The sequence below is a fragment of the Aulonocara sp. 'chitande type north' Nkhata Bay genome, linkage group LG22, assembly GCF_057382095.1.
Source record: "Aulonocara sp. 'chitande type north' Nkhata Bay isolate Kocher_YH1m ecotype deep benthic linkage group LG22, A_spYH_male_GT1.1, whole genome shotgun sequence".
NCBI classification, from domain to species: Eukaryota; Metazoa; Chordata; class Actinopteri; order Cichliformes; family Cichlidae; genus Aulonocara; species Aulonocara sp. 'chitande type north' Nkhata Bay.
The window spans coordinates 8,177,089-8,203,612 of record NC_141364.1 but is presented as its reverse complement, the minus strand read 5'-3'; the positions used below and the strand labels follow the sequence as shown (position 1 = coordinate 8,203,612).

General features: G+C 42.4%; 3 protein-coding genes and 3 long non-coding RNA genes across 7 annotated transcripts; all 6 read left to right on the top strand.

The window, feature by feature from the left end:
• Positions 1–1,076: 1,076 nt before the first annotated feature.
• Positions 1,077–8,952, top strand: LOC147303427 (uncharacterized). Its single transcript, XR_015127045.1, has 2 exons — positions 1,077–1,509; positions 1,638–8,952. It is a non-coding gene; the product is annotated as an uncharacterized LOC147303427 (long non-coding RNA).
• A 609-nt stretch (positions 8,953–9,561) lies between these two features.
• Positions 9,562–13,975, top strand: LOC147303426 (uncharacterized). Its single transcript, XR_015126969.1, has 3 exons — positions 9,562–9,676; positions 10,498–10,936; positions 12,901–13,975. It is a non-coding gene; the product is annotated as an uncharacterized LOC147303426 (long non-coding RNA).
• Positions 13,976–14,202: 227 nt separating this feature from the next.
• Positions 14,203–14,674, top strand: LOC147303425 (uncharacterized). Its single transcript, XR_015126968.1, has 2 exons — positions 14,203–14,405; positions 14,499–14,674. It is a non-coding gene; the product is annotated as an uncharacterized LOC147303425 (long non-coding RNA).
• Positions 14,675–15,849: 1,175 nt separating this feature from the next.
• Positions 15,850–17,261, top strand: LOC147303424 (uncharacterized). Its single transcript, XM_086281264.1, has one exon. The coding sequence runs from the start codon at positions 16,398–16,400 to the stop codon at positions 17,259–17,261; it is 864 nt and encodes a 287-aa protein (XP_086137390.1). The 5' UTR covers positions 15,850–16,397.
• LOC147303423 (uncharacterized) lies at positions 17,254–25,096 on the top strand. 2 transcript variants are annotated; one of them, XR_015126806.1, is made up of 2 exons: positions 17,254–24,894; positions 25,007–25,086. XR_015126806.1 is itself a non-coding variant. In XM_086279539.1 (2 exons), exon 2 carries the CDS (start codon positions 18,460–18,462, stop codon positions 24,313–24,315), a length of 5,856 nt encoding a protein of 1,951 aa, XP_086135665.1. In that variant the 5' UTR covers positions 17,254–17,574; positions 17,687–18,459; the 3' UTR covers positions 24,316–25,096. The 2 variants fall into 2 exon arrangements, 1 of the variants encoding a protein (XP_086135665.1); XM_086279539.1 differs by having other exon boundaries at positions 17,254–17,574; positions 17,687–25,096.
• Positions 25,022–26,201, top strand: LOC147303422 (uncharacterized). Its single transcript, XM_086281255.1, has 2 exons — positions 25,022–25,027; positions 25,090–26,201. Exons 1-2 carry the CDS (start codon positions 25,022–25,024, stop codon positions 25,723–25,725), a joined length of 642 nt encoding a protein of 213 aa, XP_086137381.1. The 3' UTR covers positions 25,726–26,201.
• Positions 26,202–26,524: the final 323 nt, after the last annotated feature.

Here is a 26,524-nt window from a genome sequence, read left to right as displayed (position 1 = left end):
GTGCCAGTGTGCCTGCACATGTGATGTGACAATAAAAGTGATTTGATTTGATTTGATGATCATTTCCATATTTGAAGATCACCTCTTCCCTAAAAAAAAGAAATCTACTGCCAAGGTTCTTCTCGTGGTGCGTTAGAGCCGAGGATGATGAAGACGCAGAAGCTAAAGCAATTTCTGAAACACGTTTAGAAGAATTTAAAAGTAATATATTTCCAATACTGGAGAAAAAAATCATCATCTGGCATTAGTGTCAGCGCACTCATTCACTGTAAAAAATCAAACTTGCTTACAGTCATTTCTTTCACAATTCAACAATAAAAGCTGAGTTGCCCCATAAACTCAAATACATTAAGGGCTTCAACTAATCCTTTAACGTTTTGGAGCAAAAGTTGGTCTCAGATGAACTTTATTGCTGGCAAAATGAATGAATTCAAGTTTTACATGAGTTGAAGCTGTTGGCGCCTTTCTGTGCCTGAGCACGCATGCGCATGTCATATTTTTGGATACTACGGGGTCTACGATGCACTTTTGCAAGGACTGAAAGCCACCTGGCCGTCTGCCTTAATGCGAACACGAGGCTTTTTACGCCAGGAGCTGGATGCAGCTAAGGTGTTCATCTCAACTTTCTGAAGGCAAGTACTGTTTCTTTTAATGTGCATTTATATGTGTTTACTACCTCATTTAAGATCCCCCCTAGACTGTTTTACTCAATCGTGCTGCTTGAATGCCCTCGTGAGCAACTTTAATGTTTTCCATCATGAAATAGTGCTTTAAAGTTTTCGTATAAAAATCGCCATGTCACAAAATAATGTAAATCCGACAAGCATCCCTTCCAAACAGGCGCGCTCATGTCTGACAAGCCTCCACGACACCCCCTACGTGTATTTCATGTAGGGGGTGTTCGCCATACCACCGAACGAAAGAAACCCGACAAAATAAGCTAGCTCGCTCATGGCAAACCCCCCACCGCTTTTTAAAATAAATAAATAATTTCGGGGGCCCCCGCTGCCATGTTGTTTAATTTGTTCAAATCATATTTAGCCAAAAAAATGTGGTTTAGTTTCTGTGTGAACGGGGTGGTTGAAGAAAATATAATCTGATCAAACATTATTCAGCTTTAAATATTGTTCAGCTTTAAACATTATTCAGCTTTAAATATTGTTCAGCTTTAAAGTTACTGTGCAACTGTGTAATAAAAATGTGCTCACGACTTTGGCCTTGAGAGCGATAAGAAGCGATCGCCTCATCCTGCAGGTGAAAGATATCTGCAAGCGAAGAGACTAGAACACCCAAGGCCGATTTCCTTTTATGGAGTTGTTTTTCTGCTAATGCAGCACTTTCCTCACAACCCCCTCCTGTAAGTTTTAGAGAATATATACCCATCCTCACAGCAAATATTTGGAATCTCTTGATGTGAGCTGCGTTGAGAGTTTGTCTCTGTCTCAATAAAAGTTCACTGATTCCCCATCTGCAGCAGGTGTCCGGTTGTCTTCATTCTCCGCCAGCCTGGTTAAGTCAATTCCTCCTTAACATCTAAAAGAACCTATTTAATGAAGGAAGACGGGTTCACTTTGTGTTTAATATTATTCTATTGCTGTTGTTGTTTTTTTATATCCTTCAATTGGCGTCACGAACAGGATCCGCTCCAGGTCAAACTGGAACGGGAGGGAGGACATCGGCCGTGGTCTGAGTGAACGGAGTTTGGACAAAAGCTGTGTACACACAAAAAACAAGGTAAGCAGACCTTTTATTTCTGCTATATTGAACATTATAAAAATACTTAGTGTCCAAACTCCTAGTAATTCATAACCAAAATTGTCTGGCTTACTTAAGGCTTGTTGAGAATCAGACAAGTGAATAAGAGATAAGTGAATAAGAAATAAGTGAATAAGTGAATAAAGATAAGAGTGAACTGAGGTCTGACCACGGTTGCAGCCGACGGGTTTGCTCTCCGGTGTCGGATACATACCTCAGCAGGTCTGGGACCTTGAAAGGGTTTATTAGTAACGCCTTTCTAAACAAATTAAAAGGTTAAAGGCCTTGAGAATATTTTTTAGTAATATTCTCTAAACTACAGAAGGGTTAGGAAGGCCCAGAGGACTTTATTAGAAAAGATCCTCTAAAACTTAAAAAAGAGAAGTACTGGTTGGAGTCCATAGGAGGGGTCCCTTTGATCAATAGGAGAAAACGGATCTCTTCTTAAAACCCCGATGATTTTAGTGTTTTAAATGTTTTGATGTTCTGTTTGATATTGGACACACATAAATACACGCTGAATGCTTGCTGTGGAACACTGGGCAGGACAGTTTGGTTCTCCGTTGTTCACAGATTACACAATTAAAGGAACTAGGTTCCTCTTTTGGTTAAAATAATACACCACACATAGAATTTTTTTTTTACACATTTATTACATACATAAGGAGGGTAATGAGTGACTGCAGGTAATGTATGAAGTGTGAATGAGACGTGTGAACAAGGTGACAACCAACTAGCACCCCTATCAGGAAGCTCTAGGCAAGGTTACCCGCCAGACTCCGGTTTGGTAGAAGCTTGGTAACACCTGAAGGGATATTTCAGTGCTGACTCACCTTTAAAGCAGCGCCCCAGCTGATTAGTGCCTAACAGAGACAGAAACCCAGCTGGCCCAAATTCTCCTTTAAAATCAATAAAAGAACACTCCTCCATTGACAGTAAAATGGATGGAGAATTAGATCGAGAAACTAATGATGATGGTTGGGGTCCCGGTGTTATTCTTAGCACATTGGGAGAACAATTAACATGTGTTGAGACAGTCATCAACTCCACACACCAGCCTAAAGAAGCAAAAAAGCAGAAAGAGTCATTGAGGAAAACAGCTGAAAGATGCTTTTAAATTAGTCAAAAATTTAGCAACACCAGCAGAGAAATAGAGAAGTGAGATAAAGTTGTTCTGGCATATGGTGTTTTCTTAGGAATTCGAGCGCTATCGGGAGGGCGTTCCCGAGGTATGTATTGATCAGCAAGGCTAGGCCTGGGCTATAGGTGCTTTTAAATTAGTCAAAAAGTTAGGGGTAACCTCTTCTGGCATATGTCTATGCGGGCCCGTGTGTAAATAGAACATAAATTACCGGTGTGTGTAAATAAAGTGTAAAATAGTGGTATAAACTGTCTGTTGAATTTCTCCTGAGTGTTGAAAAAAGGAAAAACTCTTTTCTGCTCTCTCTGAGAGAGGGGCTGTGTGTGTGAGACAGGAAGTGTGCATGCCCATAGAAGGAAAGAGATGAGGTAAACTCTGTGCAGATAGACCGAAGTAAAAGAAAAAAAAAAAAAGGAAAAGGGTCTCTCTCTGTCTCTGTGAGAGAAAAAAGGTGGGGGCCGAGTGAGCCCGCGGGGCCGAGCGGGTCCGCGGGAGCGAGCGTGTATGCTGTATGAGGAAGAAGGGAGTGAGAGGGAGCGAGTGGAAAGAGTAATCGAGTATTTGGTGATTTTTTTTATTATTTCAGAGGCACTGGGTAAGAGTTTTGACTTTAGCTGTGAGAGTTGTGAAAAGGGCAGGTTTTTCTTTTGTTGTAGACTGTGAGTAATCGGTGTTTTTCTGCCTATTGTGCTGCGTGGAAGACACAGAAGTGTAGAAATGTTTGTGGTTTATCTTTGTTTGACGTTTTATATAGAGTTGGTTGATTCAGGGTGATTTCTCCCGTTTAAGGGAGGAGTTGCATTGTGGTTATGTTAAAGCTTTGCTGTAGGGGTATGTGTGTGATTTTGTGCTGGCTTCGCATGTTTAAATGGATGCATAGAAGTTTGTCAGTGAGAAATTGTTATGGTGGGGTTTTAAAGTTAGTAAAGAGTCAAACAACGCCCGCTGTTTTAAAAAGGCCCAAAACATCATAAAAGACACCTCACATCCTGGCCACTCCCTGTTCGAACTGTTGCCCTAAGGCAGACGGTACAGGGCAATCAGAGCAAGGACTAATAGACTCAAACACAGCTGTTATCCAACTGCAATAACACATCTGAATACTACAAAAATGTCCACCATGCCACTCTTGTGTTAATCTATGCACGGTCTGAAGCATGACGGTGGGAATACTTAGTATTTTAAGTATTCTATCTATTTTATTGATTGAATTTTATTGTTTTTTATATTTGATATTACTAGGGATGATGCAATGATCGGGGACCATTCTTAATGTCGTCGGTCTCATGACAATGACAATAAAGTTTTTGATTTTGATTCTGATTCTGAAATACACCCTCCTCAAGAGTTCAATGATTTAGGCAGTTATGTTTATACAAATACTAAATGTATGTTTAGTGTCTTCATACAGGTGTTTTTTCTTAACCTGGAAGCCTGAGTACGGCAGCAGAAGACAGGCCAAGCTTTGGCTAAAATTCACGGCTGGACACCAGAGTTGTCCTCACCCCTCCCGGTAAAACAAAAAAGAGAGAATGTAGTTTGAGGCGGGTTTTTCTCGCTGAACTGCTCTGGGTGCTGTGTCCCTGAATCTCACCAGTGTTAACCTCTGGCGGAAGACATGGAGAAAAGGAAAAGATGTTCCTGGTAAATCACTGAAACAAATAAAACCACACACAACCAGAGAAAGATATGAGAAGGGTGAGGAACAGACACATGTGCGTGTTAGAGACATGCCTCGTTTGAGAAAAAGTTAAAGTAACCCATATACAGACGCACCCATACATGCAATGAAGAAACAGCTTACATACATGTGCACGTACATGCAAGGTTAAAGTAGCGACACTTAACATACACCTGTTTTTAAATGATATAGTTTATACATTACTGACAATTAAACGCTTTGGGTTGCAGGACAACAACGTAACGTCAAAAGACAAAGACACTGGTCTGAGGATTAAGTGAGGACACGACAAATTTAGTGGTTAAAAGGGTCGACTTGGGACATGTTTTTGTTGATTGTTTAAGACAAATGACTACTGAATGATAGGAAATTCCTTTTTAGATTTCTAAACAGGATCTTAAGAATTTTAACACGTACCTGTGTTGTCCTGTCAACTTGAGGGGTTATGAGTTGATTATATGGTGAAAAAAAAAAAAAAAAAACAAAAACAAAAAAGGGGGGAGACGAGATCTCGTTGTTTCTCCCCTCTCGGGATAACACAGCCAACACAGCACAGCCAACACAACATCATTTTCCTGTTCGCCTGTTTTGTTTTGTTTTTGTTTTTTCTGAGAGCCGAAGCTGACCTGGACTCCTACCCTCCCCTCTACCATCGTTGCCCTCTCCGCGACCATCTTTGACCCTTTGACCCCTGAAGGCCACAGCAGCTGGACTCACAACAACAACTTGAGGATGTCAACAGTGCTGCAAAAGAGTGATCTCATGCAGCAGAGACGGAGAGCATTAAACCTAAAGCCCGTTTCACTACACGGGGGAAATTCCCAGGCTGCGTCAGCTGACAGAGCTGTGACGAGACGCGCATTAAGCCCGGAGGAAAAGGGACGGTGAGCAGAAGGATGCTGACCTCTGAGAAGAGCCGAACAGCAGAGCTGCAGAAGGCCGTGGAGCAAAGTAAGGACAACATAAACAGACCCAAAGAGGAGGGGAGGACCCTAGGCCATGCGTCAGGCCGCTGGTTTACCTAAACTACAGAACAGGAAGGTGATGAACACAAACATATACCAACACACGAACACACACTTCTGCATGCGCCTACTTAGAATGAAGGGAAACACACACATGAACACTTATGCACTTGTTGAGGGAGTAAAAACTGATACATACCCATGCACTAAAATCAAAATGTTGATTTAATTTACTAAGAAGTGACACACAATGCTCCAGCTGCTGCAATGAAGAATGCTTTACTGACAAAGGCTCAATGCTGCACACAACAAAGTCAAATACAGAATTTGCTATAATAATAAGCCCAGAGGGCATTTGTGTGGTCTGGGGAGCAGAGTCCGGAGCGGTTTGGTTATGAAAATGATGCCCGTGCGAGATATCTGGGGCTTAAGGCCTCGACTTAATTGTTTACTCTACACTAAAAAGAAAAGAAAACACTCTGAGCAGTGGTGCAGAGTGAAAACGAGGAATTAACAGTGTGAGTTTTATTTCAGAGCGCCACGTCATTGTGATGGAGATTTAATAAAGGAGGAACACACGGACAAAGAAGAAGAGAAGGGGGGGCAGCCCTTGAACGCGATTGCCTGAGGCATTAAAGTTCTGTGCTAAATTCTGGTTTCCAGTGTGAGAAAAGTCACGCAGTGCCAGTAGTAGAGCTAGGTTGAGTGATGATTCTAAATTACTGTAAGTAAATCATCGTACACCGTTCAAGTTTCATGAAAACGGGGATCTAGACTTTGTTGAACCCTAGGCAATTTGAACAGGTAAAAGTCGAGTGACCAAGTAGCAGTTGAATAAGAGTCATTGAATAAGTGTTGAAATAAACTGGCAGAATTAAGAGAATTAAAACATTTCAAGAGCTCAACTTACTTAATGGTTCAATTTTGTTGCACGAACGCAAAACATATAGGTTTATGAATATGAAAAGGTTGAGGTGGTGTTGATTTGACTCTGTGTAGGTTTAGGTTGGTATTTTTATTGATGGGAAGAATATTCAGTGACAAGTCCTAAGACCCGGGCGTCTGCATTTTGTTTTTGTTATTTTTCATTTTATTTTGTTTTATATTTACTGATTTTTGTTTGTGAATCTTTTCTTTAAGCAGATCTGCACATCGGAAATTACAAGCATTACACGTCGGCGAGAAAATTGTTGTAAGTGAGTTTCTCCGCATTGAAATGGGTTCTGGAGGAAACACTTGTGGGGACAATTAGAAACGAGAGTCCCTGTTTAAAAAAGGATTCAGCGAGGTAATCCAAACTCAAGTTCTTGTTTCTTTTTGAGATGACGTCATTTTGCTGAGTGTGGAAACTAAATGCGACGACAGGTTTCACTATCAGCAAAGAACGGATGAATGGATGAAAGACTGGGAATAAAAACAAACGGACTGACTGGTAAAAGATGACAAGACTTGACCATGACTCAAGGTTAACCACCTCCACCTAGATAGGATAAAAGGGTGGATGAATTTATGTGGGTTTCTTTTACAGGAGTAGAAGGATGACAAAATATTCGAGGATGAGTGAACCTGTAAATGCCATTTTTGTGTCTTGTGTTGCTTACAGAGGTAACTGCGCAGCGTTACCATTTACATTTTCTTCCCTACAGGGTTACAGTTTTAATGTTTTTCTATTACAGGATTTCTGGGCGGATGTGTGAAGAAACGGTGTTTATGGGTTAGGAGTTGGGGATGCTATTACACTGTATTCTGGTGAGAGTGTTGGGGGAGACACACCCTGTCTTGAAAACTGTGATTCTTTTACAGGAAATGTTTTATAGCACCTATGGAATGAGGATGCCTGACTACGGTCAATGTGCTGCTAATGTTTGCTTTGCTTTGGTGAGAGGGGTGCAGTAGAAAACAGACAAGTGACATGAAAACAAGTAATAATAACAAATAACAAATTTGGGGACAGTTTGACCTAGAGCCCACTAACTGGCCATTAGGGGCTCTCTCTCTCTCTCTCTCTCTCGCTCTCTCTCTCTCTCTCTCTCTCTCTCTCTCTCTCTCTCTCTCTCTCTCTCTCTCTCTCTCTCTCTCTCTCTTGGAATAACATTGCCCAAAGGGTGAATAAAGCAAATTGTGGCAATAATAGTGATTTAATGATTGGAGAAACCTGAACATGATACTTGTCTGTTGAGCTGAATCGTTTATTACTCTTATGATTTTCCGGTGGGACTATGAAGATTTTTTGGTACAGATTGCAGGTTGTTGCTCTTTAACTCCTAGAACACGCCCTTGGCGAGGTGGGGGGAACTGGACCACCTTTCTGTGCCCCATCATCCTCTATTAGACGACATCCAAGCTAAGTAAACATGTCTTGGCCCTTTCCCCCTGAAATGACAGGCAGGCAAAGATGTTGCGTCTTTGTTTGCTTCCTGGCCCTGGGTCTCATTCCCATTGGCATAATCCTGATCTGTGAAGGGCCCCCGACACTTCTGACACCTTCAAGTTCAAAAGCTTCGCCCCCTTCTGACAGTCCCAATCTGACAAATGTAGCCCCTAGGGTCTTGCCCACAACTTCCTCTCCAGTTTTACCATATTCACTTTTGAATGTCCTTAGCAGTTACCGTTCTGAGTTTATTTTACGGTTGATTTATTCTTTCACATTTTCACGTTTATATCTCTCATTATTATAGTATACTCTGTACTCTCCACATTTTTATCATTACTTATGCTTTTTGGTTGCTGAGTTACAGGAACTGTTAATTTTGTGTCACTACCCTGGTTGCACTAACTCGTTGTACCCTTGTGTGCAGGACAGCTGTTACTGCTTTCGTCGGGAACCGAGACTGCTTGCAGCCGACCCCTGGGCAGGGTGGTGCCTGGACTCTTTTCTCCTCATCTGCAATGACAGATAAAGACAAATGAAAAGACCCGAGGAGTTTTTCGAGCCAGGCTTCGACACGTCTCTGTGTTCCTTTGAATGTTACTTATTTTTGTGTGTTGACCCATTTAAGATGGGTCAAAAGGGGGATTTGAAGAAAATATAATCTGATCAAACATTATTCAGCTTTAAATATTGTTCAGCTTTAAACATTATTCAGCTTTAAATATTGTTCAGCTTTAAAGTTACTGTGCAACTGTGTAATAAAAATGTGCTCACGACTTTGGCCTTGAGAGCGATAAGAAGCGATCGCCTCATCCTGCAGGTGAAAGATATCTGCAAGCGAAGAGACTAGAACACCCAAGGCCGATTTCCTTTTATGGAGTTGTTTTTCTGCTAATGCAGCACTTTCCTCACAACCCCCTCCTGTAAGTTTTAGAGAATATATACCCATCCTCACAGCAAATATTTGGAATCTCTTGATGTGAGCTGCGTTGAGAGTTTGTCTCTGTCTCAATAAAAGTTCACTGATTCCCCATCTGCAGCAGGTGTCCGGTTGTCTTCATTCTCCGCCAGCCTGGTTAAGTCAATTCCTCCTTAACATCTAAAAGAACCTATTTAATGAAGGAAGACGGGTTCACTTTGTGTTTAATATTATTCTATTGCTGTTGTTGTTTTTTTATATCCTTCATGGTGGAGTCCTCCACCGAGAACACTCACGTTAACTTTATCGAGTGGGGGAAAAAAAGTTAGCTTGTTTATATTATGCTAACATAGCTGTGTCGCTAGCGGTCACGTAGCACATCATTATATACCAGCTAGCCCAACTTCAGTAACCCTACAAACGTCACTGCTGTTTAGTTTCCTGTCTTCATTTATGCTGGAAGTGATAACAGCTGTAGGGTTTAATTTGTTTCCAAAACCCCGCAGTCAGGACATGCTATATTGTATTTAGATAGAAGCTAGCGAGCTAACTCCCTGCTAACTTCTAACTCCGTTAAATGTCATAAATTTCGTTTTCATGGGTGCCTGGATGTTAAACTCAATTGTTACACCTGGTAGAACAGAACGCTGATCATTTTATTAAAGATGAAAGACTTTAGACAGTTTTTCAACTCTCAGTAATGCCATAGTGATCGTTTGACATGTGAACCTGCAGCGGAGTTTAGGTCCAGACACGGCTAGTGACGTCAGACTGAACAACCGGATTGAACGAGGAGGACCCAGAATCCAGCCCTGTGTGAAGCTGAAGAGGCTGAAAATTACAGGTTATCTGTGGAAGCCTGCATCAAGAAGGTGGTGACACTTGTCATTAAAAATGCCAGTTCACCTTCCTCTACGGAAAAAGTTGATGCCATCACCCAACAGCTGTTCATAAAACTCTGGCCTAGACTTAAAAAGATCAAAGTTGATAATGTGATATGGTTTATAGCTCCTTAATACAGAAATGGAAAGAGCCAGATGTCATACATATTCATGGAATTAGACCATGAATATGCAGATGATGTAATTGTAAAGGTTTTCAAGGAGCATGCCATCACTGTATTGGAAAGTGAACATTTCATCACAAGCTTCTTTCTTCATGCTGTATGGATCGCAGGCAGAAAATACTTGGTTACTGTTGTGTAAGTCCCTAAAAGTAGATTTTGTTTATCTGGACACAGGATTTTCAGTTTCAATTTATTTAAGTAATTATAATAAAGGTCAATCAAATGGACCAATATGGCAAGGCCATGATGATCCACTTGGTAAAATAAATCCGTTTGGCATCTTTCTTGGCCTTAAGACAACAATTCTGATGGCTAAAGATCCAAACGGGACACAAGAAAAAAACAAAAACAAAACACGTGTTGTCTGACAACAGTATCAAAGATTTGCATATACATAAAAAAAACCTGAAAGATCTGGACCGGGCCATTTACAAAGAGCTACGTCAGAAAACATTCTGTAAAGAAAAACATTTACTGATGTTACTGAACAACGAGGACCCAGTGTTGAGAAAACTGACGGTCGATATCATTAAAAATCACCTGATCGACACTATGCAGAATCCAGCCCTGTGTGATGCTGAAGAGGCTGAAAATTACAGGTTATCTGTGGAAGCCTGTATCAAGAAGGTGGTGACACGTGTCAATAAAAATGCCAGTTCACCTTCCTCTACTGAAAAAGTTGATGCCATCACCCAACGGCTGTTCATAAAACTCTGGCCTAGACTTAAAAAGATCAAAGTTGATAATGTGATGTTCATCGGTGATTGTCAGGGTCCCTGAGCAGTTATGAATTATATTATTATTATTGTTATTGTATGTATATTTGGTGTTGCTTTCCTTCTCCCTGTGTGTGTGTGTGTGTGTGTGTGTGAGTGTGTGTGTATGTATATGTGTTTCAGTGGGTGCCTTCAGGCCTGGTGGGTGTGGCCCTGCTGATGGTCTGGCCACACCCGAAGCCACACACTTGCTGCTGGTCAGGCCTCGTCGGGGGAGCTACTTGGGAGAGTCTTGGAGCTCCCACCGACGCGGGATCATTTCGTGAGTCTCCACGTTAGTCAACAAAAACATTGCACAGGCGTTTTACTCTGATTACACAAACTTCATGTAGGAGTAGGTCACAGATAAGAGGTACTAATTTGTAAATTTGACCTCTGACCTCACAGAGATCAAATGTGACAGGATATTTGTACTGTAATTTTCAGACCATAAGGCGCACTCAAAATCCTTTAATTTTCTCAAAAACTGACAGTGCGCCTTATAATCCGGTGCGCCTTATGTATGAAGTTTAGGTCCAGACACGGCTAGTGACGTCAGACTGAACAACCGGATTGGTGTTAGAATTTACCATGTCAGCCATGTCAGCCAATCAAAAAAATGATATGGCAACATGCGGCACTTGGTTGTTTAGGGAGAAGGTGCAGTTTTAGGAGTGACACCCGCGACGGAAAGCGGCGAGCAAAAGAAAGAGAACGCAAGTTTTCATATGTGAGACATTAGTGATGTTTAGCGTTTTTGGAGGCTAGAGTTAGTGTGTAGTGTAGTTATTGTTTTGTATTGTGTCAGTTATACTGCTGAATGTCACATTTGCTCCAAAAAAGCCATCAAAAGCAGATTCTAGTGTAAACGCTGTTCCCACAGGGAAAACAGGACTGATACACCTCCTGTTGTCAGACCTGCAGGGTTTAGGCCTGTGCTGTTCTCTTCTGTCTTATACTGAACACAAACTTTTTTTTCTTTTTTTTTTTTTTTTTTTTTTTGGACCGGCACAAATAATTTGTGTGCCTTCTTATTTGCTGCAGAACACCTGATTGTTCTGTAAATAGATTTAGATGGTTATATAAAAAATGCCTGAGGCCTTGGCTGCATTTTTAGGTAAATAGTACCATATAACTTTGTTTGCAAAACTTGTGCATGAACCTGAAGTTCCCAAATTGATATAAAAAAATTTTTTTTTAGCAACACTAAATGCGTTTTTAAAACAAAATGTTAGGTTTCAAGTTTAGGAGAAAAGTTGCTTCAACTAAGCTATCCATCAGAACCTAAAAATCTAAATGCAGTGGGTTGCCTTGAGTTTAAGTTTTCGCAACAATTTTTTATTTTTGTATTTATTAATTTTACAGTGTTGATGCTGTGCTCACACGGGCTACAAAGAAATCGCACTACAAACCTTCTAAAAAAAACTCCACAGGTATCTTTGACGAAACACCTGTTGTCTGACGACACAATCAAAGATCTGCACATCAATGGAAAAAAATCTCGAAAGGGCCACCTAAACATAATATATAATGTTCTGACTGAGAGACGTTTTGAAAAAATTTAAACGTACAGCTCTGCTATCACTTCCAACATAAATGAAGACAGAAAACTAAACAGCAGTGACTTTTTTTTTTTTTTTTTTTGGGTTACTGAGGTTGGACTAGCTAGTACATAATGATGTACTACGAGATCACTAGCGATACAGCTATGTTAGCATAACATAAACACAGTGAAGCTGGAGGATGAAAGCTAACCTTTTTCCATTCGATAAAATTTATGTGAGGGTTCCCAAAGGTTAGGGACGAATTCAATCGCATGGCAGGATGCTGTTGCAGATTAAACAGCGCCTCTTCACAGCTCTGTGGGCACAAAATAGAAGTACTACAAGGACATAGGGAAAAGGGACAAAGAGGGGAGGGATATAAAATATTCCAAATGTTTCTTGAATTGTTAGCACAGTGTATATGTGTATGTATCTATCCATCGATTCACTTACGCCAGGGGTGGGCAAATCCAGGCCCCGAGGGCCGGTGTCCTGCAGGTTTTAGATCTCGCCTTGGGTCAACACACCTGAATCGCATGATTAGTTCGTTACCAGGCCTCTGGAGAACTTCAGGACATTTTCAGGAGCTAATTTAGCCATTTATATCAGCTGTGTTGGTTCAAGGACACATCTAAAACCTGCAGGGACACCGGCCCTCGAGGCCTGGAGTTGCCCACCCCTAACTTCCGCTTTTCCTTTTCAGGGTCGCAGGGGGTGCTGGAGCCTATGGCAGCTATCTCAGGGCGAGAGGCAGGGTACGCCCTGGACAGGTCGCTAGTCTGTCACAGGGCTAAACATTCGTACTCACATTCACTCATACCTATGGGCAATTTAGATTTTTCCAAAAACAATGGGCAATTAAGATTTTTCACGTGCCTCCAAAGACGCAAAGGTGTCGCCATCTGACATGATTCAGCAGCGCCTCTTCACAGCTCTGTGGTCACAAGTTGAGCAAAAGCCTCTCAAAATCACACACAGGGGGATTAAAAAACTTGAAAAGGTGATTTTTAAAGACATCAAAGCGGCTGGACATTAGCCCTGATCTCGTGATCATTGCGCTAGCCTTAGGTCAGCCGTACCTAGAGGTGATCATTTCCATATTTGAAGATCACCACTTCCGTTAAAAACCTGCTGGCAAGGTTCTTCTCGTGGTGCGTTAGAGCCGAGGATGACGAGGACAAAGAAACTAAAGCCATGTCTGAAACACGTTTAGAAGAATTTAAAAGTAATATATTTCCAATAGTGGAGGAAAAAATCATCATCTGGCATTAGTGTCAGCGATTATGATGATGATGAAGAGGAACATGTGAGCGCACTCATTGATGCTGTGCTCACACGTGTTGAAAATAATTCGCACTACAGACCTTCTAAAAAACTCCACAGGTACCTGTTAAAACACGTGTTGTAATTATAATAAAGGTCAATCAAATGGACCAATATGGCAAGGCCATGATGATCCACTTGGTAAAATAAATCCGCTTGGCATCTTTCTTGGCCTTAAGACAACAATTCTTATGGCTAAAGATCCAAACGGGACACACAAAAAAACACATGTTGTCTGACAACAGGATCAAAGATCTGCATATACATGTATATAAACTGAAAGATCTCGACCGGGCCATTTACCAAGAGCTACGTCAGAAAACATTCTGTAAAGAAAAACATTTACTGATGTTACTGAACGACGAGGACCCAGTGTTGAGAAAACTGACGGTCGATATCATTAAAAATCACCTGATCGACACTATGCAGAATCCAGCCCTGTGTGATGCTGAAGAGGCTGAAAATTACAGGTTATCTGTGGAAGCCTGCATCAAGAAGGTGGTGACATGTGTCAATAAAAATGCCAGTTCACCTTCCTCTACTGAAAAAGTTGATGCCATCACCCAACGGCTGTTCATAAAACTCTGGCCTAGACTTAAAAAGATCAAAGTTGATAATGTGATATTCATCAGTGATTGTCAGGGTCCCTGAGCAGTTATGAATTATATTATTATTATTATTATTGTATGTATATTTGGTGTTGCTGTCCTTCTCCCTGTTTGCGTGTGTGTGTATATGTGTTTCAGTGGGTGCCTTCAGGCCTGGTGGGTGTGGCCCTGCTGATGGTCTGGCCACACCCGAAGCCACACACCTGCTGCTGGTCAGGCCTCGTCGGGGGTGCTACTTAGGAGAGTCTTGGAGCTCCCACCGACGTGGGATCATTGCGTGAGTCTCCACGTTAGTCATCCATTTGAACTGAGTTAGTGTATGTATGCCCGCGGTTATGTGTCCTGACGGCTGCGTCTATTGTGTCCCCAGGAGAAGTGTGGAGCGCCAGACAGCAGCCAGCACGAGGAGTGCTGAGACACGGGAGCGGAGAGCACTGAGACACGGACTGGTCACGGAGAGACACGACACGGGAGTCAGGGGAAACCACGGGGATTTATTGTTGTTATTTCCACACACTGTAAATAAACGTACTGCTTGTACATAGAGCACCGCGCCTGGGTCCTCCTTCCCCACACCCCCCACGGTTTGCCATGCCAAACCGTGACAGTGATATGGTTTACAGCTCTTTAATACAGAAATGGAACAGAAATTATTCACTGTCTACTTTAGCAGAAGGTTTTTAGCTGAAGATAGTTTAACCAGCTGTTTTGCCAACACCTTCATTTTTATCATTTAGCATCATTTTAGAATGTATTATTACTGTAGATCAGGGGTCCCCAATCCCAGTCCGCGAGGGCCGGTGTCCCTGCAGGTTTCAGATCTCACCCTGGGTCAACACACCTGAATCACATGATTAGTTTGTTACCAGGCCTCTGGAGAACTTCAAGACGTGTTGAGAAGGTAATTTATCCATTTAAATCAGCTGTGGTGGATCAAGGACACATCTAAAACCTGCAGGAAACCAGCCCTCGCGGACTGGGATTGGGGACCCCTGCTGTAGCTCAAACAGCATATGAAGCATTTAAATTCAGACCAACCTTATAACCGTATAACACCGATGGGGAACAATGTGTTCTGCAGAATACTCTTGATACTTTAAGAGCAATTTGCCAATAATACAGATTCATGTGTAGTAAGGTGGTTTCATTGCTACTTTTATTAAAGGAGTGCTTCTAAAAATTGAGGTGGTCATCTCCGCTTGCATTTCTGTAAAAGCCACAGCATGCCACCTTGGATGAGAATATGCATTCTTAACATTTTGCTGTCACAGTTTAGCTGTTTTCATTTCCACTGACACATCAGCTCCTAAGACCACAATACTACTACCAAAGTACTACAAGGATCCGGAAAAAAGGACAGAGGGGGGATATAAAATATACCAAATGTTTCTTGAATTGTTAGCACAAGTGTATATGTGTATGTATCTAGTCGAGTTTATATGCAGTAGTGCTCACTTGTTTTCTTTCATTTTATTACTTAACTGTATTTCATGTAAGTCATTGATATTAAATATTGATTTTACAGAGGGGTGGTAAGAGTTTGGTTTGAGATTTTCCTGTTAATATTTGGATATTTTTCTTGCATTAACAATTTTTTGATTAGAAAAGCAGAATAAAATGTGCAAATTAGCTTCATTTATAGTTTGTTATACTCCTTCCCTCTAATACAAATATTTCATTTCTAACTCTGAGTGTAAGTGCATAATTTAATAATAAGTGTTTCTGCTCACAAATGTCCACGAGCACAGACATGCACGCAAAAACTGCGTGACTCCTCGCTGGCTGTAACTCACCGCGCGTGTTCACCTGGAACGTCCTCTAAGAAGACGTGTGACCATTCTGATAGCCGTCTGTGTCTGCAGGTGAATGAGTGAAGCTACATAAACAGTTAAATTAGCATAGCTTACCAGCCGTAAACCCGACAACAACACAGTGGGTGAGGGTCGGAGGGGGGGTCGCTTGACATTCTAACTTTAAAGGAAGGATTTTAACAGTATTTGCTGTGGGTTAAAGCAGTGGACCAGCAGGCTACATGTTTGAATCCAAACAAGTTTCACTCAATCCCAACAACTGAGGATCGCCATTGTATAGCGGTCGCTAGGGTAACGTCACGTCGCCGTCATATCGGATGTGGGCGGGGCTTAGCGCTAGAATCCCTTTGATCCTTTCATGTCTTGTGTGACATCACCTTGGTAAAAGTCTATAAATAGAACCATTTGCACAGGGTTAGTCACAAGGTAAGTTTAGTAAGAGGGAGTAAGAGGCATTAATGTCTGAGACACAAACTCAGCAACTTACACAAAATTCAGAATCAAGTCCAGATTGTAAAAAAGTTATATCATTTGAAAATATGAATTCTGCCATTGAAACAACCGATGCGATTCAAAGCTGCGCCACTGAAGACGACTCTGAATGTAGTGTCGTCCCTGGCGTAAACATTTTACGGAGCGACGAGGGGAAATCGAAGCACTGTGTGTGCTACCCTCAGTCATGCAACCAGCAACAGAATCCGGGGGATCCAGAGTCAGTTGATCTCCAGGAACCTCCGGTGTCAGAAGAACAGCTGCTCGTTAAAGAGCTAATAAATGCTGTTATTACACGTGCCTCCAAAGAGGCAAAGGTGTCGCCATCGGAAATGATTCAGCAGCGCCTCTTCACAGCTCTGTGGGCACAAGTTGAGCAAAAGCCTCTCAAAATCACACACAGGGGGATTAAAAAACTTGAAAAGGTGATTTTTAAAGACATAACAAAGCGGCTGGACATTAGCCCTGATCTCGTGATCATTGCGCTAGCCGTAGGTCAGCCGTACCTAGAGGTGATCATTTCCATATTTGAAGATCACCTCTTCCGTAAAAGCCTGCTGGCAAGGTTCTTCTCGTGGTGCGTTAGAGCCGAGGATGACGAGGACGAACAAACTAAAGCCATGTCTGAAACACGTTTAGAAGAATTTAGAAGTAATATATTTCGGATACTGGAGAAAAAATCATCATCTGGCATTAGTGTCAGCGATTATGATGATGATGAAGAAGAACATGTGAGCGCACTCATTGATGCTGTGCTCACACGAGCTGCAAATAAATCGCACTACAGACCTTCTAAAAAACTCCACAGGTATCTGTTAAAACACGTGTAGCTGACGCTGAAATGTTTGTGTGGGTTGCCATGACAACACCAAAGTGAATCTGAGATCGTTATTGTTTTCTATTTGTTTTCTTTATTTGCTTCTCATGCTTGTGTACATTTGCAGTAGGAAATGTAATCTATGAATCCAGTGATATATCCTGCTTATAAGAAATGTTTCTGTTAAAATATTATTGTGAAGTAGTCACTTCCTGTGAGTTGCGGGAACCGGAAGTTGTGCGCGGGAGAGACAAGACAGAACGGTAACACGGCGGACTTTTCGGAATATACAACTTTTCTACTGCTGGTTTTACAAGGCGTACACGGTAAAAAATCATTATGCTGTTATTTGTTTAACACTTGTGCACCTTGTGAAAGGAAATAAGTGGCTGAGATGAATATCATATGTGTTATCGATATTATTTTACTTGTTTCTAGTTTTCACGGTGCTCCATGATTGTGAGAGGAATAAAAGAATTGTGGACATCAGTACGAAGCGTGGATTCTTTCGACCAGAGTAGAAACAGTGAAAACGTGTCCCAATCCATCTGGAGGCTTCGGTGTGCAAAGCTCTTCTCATCCTGCAGCAAGCTACAGGTCTCGGTTTGCAAACGCGCTTCCCCTCCTGCAGCAAGCTACAGGCTTCGGTGTGCAAAGCTCTTCTCATCCTGCAGCAAGCTACAGGTCTCGGTTGCTTCTCATCCTGCAGCGAGCTACAGGCTTCAGTGGACACGTTGCTTTGCATTTTGTGACAACCAATCGGGAGCTGCAGATTCAGCGGACACTCCAAGAAGCGGTTTCAGGCTAAAGCGTGAGTCCTCAGGCTATATTGCGCAGTTATTATGCCTCATGAGTTGATGGATAGAACATGAGCTACAAATTTGCTGTAATGGACAAGGAATTAATAGTGTTCAAATTTCGGATTGTGTAAAAAAAAAAAAAAACAAACAAACAAAAAAAAGAAAAAAAAAAAAAAGAAAAAAAAAAAAAGGACAATCTGTTGAAGTTCTGGAAATTATTGTTGTTTTCTTACCTGTTGCTTGCAAGCTTCATGAAGGCTGAAACTGAAAATTTATTTGCTGTCATACGTAAGAATCTAAGCTAAGGTTCCTTTGTGTTAATTTTAATAATTCTCCGCCTATTACATCCATTCTTGTAATTACCTTAGTTATCTTGTCCTCTTCATAAGATACCCCCTTTAAAGTCTGAAAATGTCTAAAGATGGTCATAGTCACCCTGATGTTATGTCAGAAGTACAAGATGCAGGGGATTTGGAAGAGGAAAAAAGTGTAGTGTCTGAGAAATCTGAGACAAAAACAAGAAAATCCTCTCGTGAAAGGCGATTAACGCCAAAAATGCAGGAACTGAAAGATCAAGAGTTAACTCAAAAGGAGAAGAGGTTCAAAGCAACATACGAGAAATGGAAAAGCAACGTAAGAGACATTCGCACAAAGTTAAAGCAAGTATGCTCTGAGAGTGACATGTATGATATGATGGATGAGGCTGAGAAGCTTGAGTCTGAATTAAAGGAACAGTATGACAGAATTCGACTCCAAACCTCACCAAGTCAAGAATTTCGAAGAAAGATCGATGCATGCTCAGCCGTGACGGCCGACTTGCTGCAGCTGATGAGAGTACGTCTGACTGAAGATGAAGGTGAGTTTGACACGGTGGCGGAAAGATCAAGGTTACGCATGCTACTTGATAATGAATATGCTAGGTCCATATATGGATCCACAGCCTCCAGAGTTACTGCACCCAGCTGTCACAATTCTAACCATCTCTCAGAGTCACCTAGCATTCCAGCTATGAGAGCGGAAGTGGCTGCTCAGCTGGCTGCAAAGAAAGCCGAAATTGATATGGAAGCTGCCATCGAAGCTCAACGTCAGCAGTTGAGAAAACTTGAAAATCAGAGGGACATTGATGTAATTCAGGCAAAGCTAAATGTCTACACTGAAGAAGAGGGAAGGGATGGGACACGCAGTCCTCCATTCAGCAAAGTGAGTGATGCACACCCCTTCGCTCACCACATCCCAGATCAAGAACGGCAGGTTGTGCAAAACGAGACATCATTGGTCCAATCGCTACAAGAGTCATTAGCTCTTACTCGCTTGCCAACTCCAGAACCTTCTGTATTCTCGGGCGATCCTCTGAAGTTTACAGAATGGAGCATAAGCTTCAAAGCCCTCATAGAGAGACGATGCTCTGACCCTGCAGACAGGCTATTCTACCTGCAAAAGTACATAGCAGGTGAGGCAAAATCCTCTCTTGAAGGCAGCTTCTACAGAAAAGATGAAGAAGCCTATCAACAAGCATGGGATAGGTTAAATGCTAGATATGGCCATTCCTTTGTAGTGCAGCGGGCTTTCAGAGATAAGCTAAATGGGTGGCCGAAGATTGGTGGAAAGGAATATCTCAAGTTAAGAGATTTCAGTGATTTCCTCCAAACATGTAGTAATGCCATGCCTCACGTAAAGGGCTTACAGGTTCTTAACGACTGTGAGGAGAATCAGAAAATTCTAGTCAAGCTTCCTGATTGGGTGACATCTAGATGGAACCGTTATGTCACAGAGCAGCTAGATCGGGGCAACGACTATCCAAGCTTTCATGAGTTTGCTTCCTTTATCTCTAAGGAGTCACGCATCGCATGCAATCCAGTGTCATCCTTACATGCCTTAAGGCACTCTGCAGAGGCACCAGCAAGAGAGATGAAGCGTTCAAAAGCAAACACGTTTGCCACAAATGTGAAACCCCCGATTCCATCAAGCTCCACCGCCAAATCTGACCCTGGTGAAATCAAGTTGGGAGATGCAGGGAAACCAAAGAAATGGACCACACCAACACAAAATTCCAATAATGGCCAGTGTATTTGCTGTAGTGAGAACCATTCCATACATAAATGCAAGAGGCTTATGGACATGTCTGTAGAGGATAAGAAAAAATGCATACTTGAAAATAAGTTGTGTTTTGCATGTCTAAGAAAGGGTCACAATTCTAAAGACTGTAGGAACAGGGCCATGTGTGGCATATGCAGAAAGAGTCACCCAACGCCATTGCATGAAGATCGTTCTACAGCAGCATCAACACAAGGCGCAGTTGAAGAAAGTACGTTGTCATTATCATGTTGTGTGAGTGGAGGTGAAGGTGGGAGTACATCAATGATAGTCCCAGTGTGGATCTCAACACTTAGTGCTCCGGACACTGAAACCCTAGTGTATGCACTATTGGACACTCAAAGCAGTCACACATTTGTTGATCAGGAGGTGTGCGAAAAGCTACAAGCAACAATGGAACCAGTGAAACTTAAACTTTCCACCATGATGGGGAGAGACTCAGTCGTGAAGAGTCAAAGAGTATGCAAGCTCAAAGTTAGAGGATTTTCCTCTAATGTTTCCATCAGTTTGCCTCCAGCCTACACAAGGGACTTCATTCCCCTTGACCGCACACATATTCCCACTTGCCAGACAGCCAACAAATGGAAACACCTTGTAAGCATGGCCCAGGAGATACCCCCGTTGATGGACTGTGGTGTTGGATTGTTGATTGGATACGACTGCTCCAGAGCGTTAATTCCAAGAAGGGTCGTCACTGGGGGTGACTATGAGCCTTATGCTATTGAGACGGATCTTGGTTGGAGCATTGTGGGAAGCGCACCACAGCGTGTGCAGGCTAAAGATGTGACTGGTTTTTGTCATCGAGTGTCTGTCAGAGAGGTGCCACCCATAACACCATTTGCTGTCATCAAGGCCCTGGAGTCTGATTTTGCAGACACAAAACCTGGTGACAGAAGCATATCTCAAGAAGATATTTGCTTCCTGCAGATCTTGAAAGACAGAATCCAACAAAATAAGGATGGTCACCTGGAGATGCCTCTCCCTTTCAAAGCACGTCCGCATCTCCCAGACAACAAAGGGCTGGCGTTAGTACGGCTGAAGCATCTAAAGAGGAAGCTGGACAGAGATCCCAAATTCAAAATAGACTACGTGAGATTTATGGAAGGTGTCTTCAAGGATGGAGATGCAGAGAAAGTGGAAAACCAAGCAGAGCTGGGGAAAGTCTGGTATATCCCACACCAAGGAGTTTACCACCCCAGAAAACCAGGAAAAATCAGAGTGGTTTTCGACTGCTCTGCAAGGTATGAAGGCACCTCCTTAAACGACCATCTGCTAACAGGACCTGACCTCACAAATAGCCTAACAGCCGTGCTGTGCCGCTTCCGTAAACATCCCATCGCAGTCATGTGTGATGTGGAGAAAATGTTCCACAGGTTTCATGTGAGCGAGGATGATAGAGACTACCTGCGGTTTCTCTGGTGGGAAAATGGAGACACAAACTCTGAACCCAGAGAGTACCGCATGAAGGTTCACCTGTTTGGAGCATCATCATCCCCTGGCTGCGCCAATTATGGCATGAAGCACCTTGCCAGCCAATGTGAGAAAGAGTACCCCTCCGCAGCTAACTTCATCCAGAAACATTTCTATGTCGACGATGGTCTCATAAGTGTAGAGTCGGTGGGTAAGGCAATTGAACTGGTCAAAGAAGCCCAAGCCGTGTGTGCCAAAGGAAAGCTGCACCTTCACAAATTTCTCTCCAACAGCCGAGAGGTCCTTGACTCTGTCGATGTTGCAGAGCGTGCTACGGAGGTAAAGAATGTTGATCTTAATCACGAGGATTTACCAGTTCAAAGAGTGCTAGGTATAAGGTGGAATGTTGAAAATGATAGCTTCTCCTTCAAGGTGTCACTTGAGGAGAAACCAGCAACGCGCCGAGGGATTCTCTCAATTGTGGCCTCCTTGTATGACCCTTTGGGGTTTCTAGCCCCAGTCATTCTTGAAGGGAAAAGAGTGCTGCAGGAGATGTGTCAGAGAGGCACAGGGTGGGATGAGCCACTACCCAAAGGCTTGAAGTTAAGGTGGGAGACTTGGATGAAGGATCTGGAGAACCTGGAAAGAATTGAAATTCAAAGATGCTTCATACCTGACAGCCTTGGCGAGATTCAAAGAGTCGAGCTTCATCATTTCTCTGATGCAAGCAGTCAAGGGTATGGCCAGTGCTCTTACATCAGAGTGGTAAGCAGAGAAAGGGTATGCTGCTCCTTGGTCATGGGCAAGGCGAGGGTTGCACCAACCAAAATAGTTACCATACCGAGACTTGAGTTAACTGCAGCAGTAACCTCGGCATCTGTGAGCAGCATGTTAAGAGAGGAGCTAGAACTCAAGGTTGATGACGAATATTTTTGGACAGACTCAAAGGTCGTGCTTGGTTACATCAATAATGAAGCAAGAAGGTTCCATGTGTTCGTGGCAAACCGCGTGCAGAGAATTCGAGAAACCACCGATGCACGGAAATGGTACTATGTTGACACAGGAGAAAACCCTGCTGATCATGCCTCGAGAGGCCTCAAAGTAGCTGACCTCATCAAGTCAAATTGGTTCTCTGGTCCCAGCTTTCTATGGGAAAGAGAGATAGCCACAAAACAGGCTACTTCAGATTTGCTGGTGGGAGACCCAGAGGTGAGGACTACTCAGGTGTTGAAGGTTGATGTAGCAAGGCAGTTTGACATCCAGAAGCATCTGCTGCGGTTCTCAAGATGGACTACAGCTGTCAACGTCATTGCTCGTATCCAGCGGCTGGCAAAGAGGATCAGGACCGCTGAGCCTTTAAGCGTGGAAGAGAGAAAGCAAGCTGCACAGACTCTCGTCAAGCTTGCACAACAAGATGCCTTTCAAGAGGAGTTAAACACACTCAGCCAGAAACTAGGAAGGCTGCCTTGCAACCACCAACTCTTTCAGCTTGACCCATTTCTCCAAGATGGCATAATGAGAGTAGGAGGAAGACTGAGGAAGGCATCTGTGCCTCTTGAGTTAAGACACCCAGTGATCCTTCCTAAAGATGGTGCTGTTACAAACCTCATCATTGCACACCATCATACCAAGATACAACACCAAGGCAGAGGACAAACCCTCAATGCCCTGAGAGCCAATGGTTACTGGATCACTGGTGGAAGTAAGGCTGTAGCCCAATACATCAGGCAGTGCGTACAGTGCAGGAGAGCCCGCGCGCCACCAGAGGAGCAACGGATGGCAGATCTACCTAGTGACCGTGTTGATCCCACACCACCATTCACTTATTGTGGTATGGACTGCTTTGGTCCTTTTCACACCAAACAAGGTCGCAAAGATCAAAAACGGTACGGCCTCCTCTTCACATGTTTTTGCTCAAGGGCAGTGCATATAGAGATGTTGGAGGATTTGACGACTGACGCATTCATCAATGCCTTGCGCTGCTTCATTGCCCTTCGTGGAGCTGTTAGGCACATTAGGTCCGATCAGGGAACTAACTTTATGGGGGCAAGAAACGAGATGGCAAAGGCTCTGAAAGAACTTGATAAGGAAAGAGTGACTGCATACCTAGCAGAAAATCAGTGCGACTTCCAGATGAATACGCCCCACTCTAGTCATGCTGGAGGCGCATGGGAGCGTCAAATCCGGACAGTGAGAAGCGTACTGAGCACAGTCCTTGCCTGCAGTGTGGGAAGGTTGGATGATGCTTCATTGAGGACATTCCTTTATGAAGCTATGTGCATCGTGAATAACCGCCCACTCACTGTTGATAACATCAATGACCCCAAAAGCTTGGAGCCACTCACACCGAACCACTTGATCACCATGAAATCCTCAGTCCCACTTCCACCTCCAGGTAAATTCGTCAAGGAGGACCTGTATGCTAAGAAACGGTGGAGAAGGGTACAGTATTTGACTGAGCAATTTTGGCACAGATGGAGAAAGGAATACCTGGCCAATATTGCTCTGAGACAGCGATGGCATACACCAAGACGTAATGTGGAGGTGGGTGACATTGTGATTCTCAAAGAGGAAGATGTTCCTCGCAATGAATGGAAACTTGCTAGGGTTGTGGAAGCACATGAGGATGATGATGGACTTGTACGGAAGGTGACAATCCAGACTGGTGATCGGAAGTTAGGAAAGGGAGGCGAACGCCTCGTCCAACCCTCAATCATTCAGAGACCCATTCAGAAATTAGTGGTCCTGGTGAAAAACAGCTAAATGGGAAAAATGTCATTCATTGATTAGATTTCCCTTCTAAAATAGAAGTTGTCATTATGCTGTACTTCATGCACATGTTATGGAGATGTAAAATCTACTGTTCATATTGTTGAATTCATTTGTTGAGAAAAGAATATTGTTTATGTCAATGCAAGAATGTTTAAAACAACAACATGGTGCTTGGGAATTACCATTGATATAATGAGAAATGCAAGTGTATTTACGTTCTCAATTGTAATAATCAAAGGTAATTGGTGGGAGTGTAGCTGACGCTGAAATGTTTGTGTGGGTTGCCATGACAACACCAAAGTGAATCTGAGATCGTTATTGTTTTCTATTTGTTTTCTTTATTTGCTTCTCATGCTTGTGTACATTTGCAGTAGGAAATGTAATCTATGAATCCAGTGATATATCCTGCTTATAAGAAATGTTTCTGTTAAAATATTATTGTGAAGTAGTCACTTCCTGTGAGTTGCGGGAACCGGAAGTTGTGCGCGGGAGAGACAAGACAGAACGGTAACACGGCGGACTTTTCGGAATATACAACTTTTCTACTGCTGGTTTTACAAGGCGTACACGGTAAAAAATCATTATGCTGTTATTTGTTTAACACTTGTGCACCTTGTGAAAGGAAATAAGTGGCTGAGATGAATATCATATGTGTTATCGATATTATTTTACTTGTTTCTAGTTTTCACGGTGCTCCATGATTGTGAGAGGAATAAAAGAATTGTGGACATCAGTACGAAGCGTGGATTCTTTCGACCAGAGTAGAAACAACACGTGTTGTCTGACAACAGGATCAAAGATCTGCATATACATGAAAAAAAACTGAAAGATCTGGACAGGGCCATTTACCAAGAGCTACGTCAGAAAACATTCTGTAAAGAAAAACATTTACTGATGTTACTGAACGACGAGGACCCAGTGTTGAGAAAACTGACGGTCGATATCATTAAAAATCACCTGATCGACACTATGCAGAATCCAGCCCTGTGTGATGCTGAAGAGGCTGAAAATTACAGGTTATCTGTAGAAGCCTGTATCAAGAAGGTGGTGACACGTGTCAATAAAAATGCCAGTTCACCTTCCTCTACTGAAAAAGTTGATGCCATCACCCAACGGCTGTTCATAAAACTCTGGCCTAGACTTAAAAAAATCAAAGTTGATAATGTGATGTTCATCAGTGATATGGTTTACAGCTCTTTAATACAGAAATGGAAAGAGCCAGATGTCATACTGACATTCATGGAATTAGACCATGAATATGCAGATGATATAATTATAAAGGTTTTCAAGGAGCATGCCATCACTGTATTGGAAAGTGAACATTTCATGACAAGCTTCTTTCTCTGTGCGGGTCATGCTGTATGGATCGCAGGCAGAAAATACTTGGTTACTGTTATGTAAGATCCTAAAAGTAGATTCTGTTCATCTGGACGTAGCATTTTCAGTTTCAATTTATTTAACATCTAATCGAGTCATTTTAAAAACCCTTGACCGGTCGAGGCAGATGGCCGTTCCTCACTGAGCCTGGTTCTGCCGGAGTTTTCTCCCTGTTAAAAGGAAGTTTTTACTCCCCACCGTCGCCCAGTGCTTGCTCAGAGGGAATTGTCAAATTATTGGGGTTTTGTTTTGTGCCATCTAATACACAACTTATCGTATTGGGCACTCTAAATGTATTTTTAATCAATAAAAAGATCCAAAAAAGATTATATTGTGAATTCTGCGTGTTTTCATTGTCACACAAATGTATACATTTTCAGCTTAGACTGAACGTGTTTGTTTGTCATTCCTTTCAAATCAAAGATTTTAGTAGCAACTATTGTATTAAAACATTGCACAGGCGTTTTACTCTGATTACACAAACCTTATGTAGGAGTAGGTCACAGATAAGAGGTACTAATTTGTAAATTTGACCTCTGACCTCACAGAGATCAAATGTGACAGGATATTTGTGCTGTAATTTTCAGACTGTAAGGATTATTTGTATGTAAACTATAATTTCATATTAAGAATCCACATCAACACATTCTCACTCTCAAAGTGTAAAATGTTACACTATAGGTGACAAATCGTCAGTATGTTACGCTTTTGGCCACCCAACATGTCCCTGTGTTACTTGTTCGGAAAAATGAGGAAACATGAGAACCATTTCGAATCAATCTACACGTGTATGTTTATTTTACTGTAATTGCTTTGGAAAACA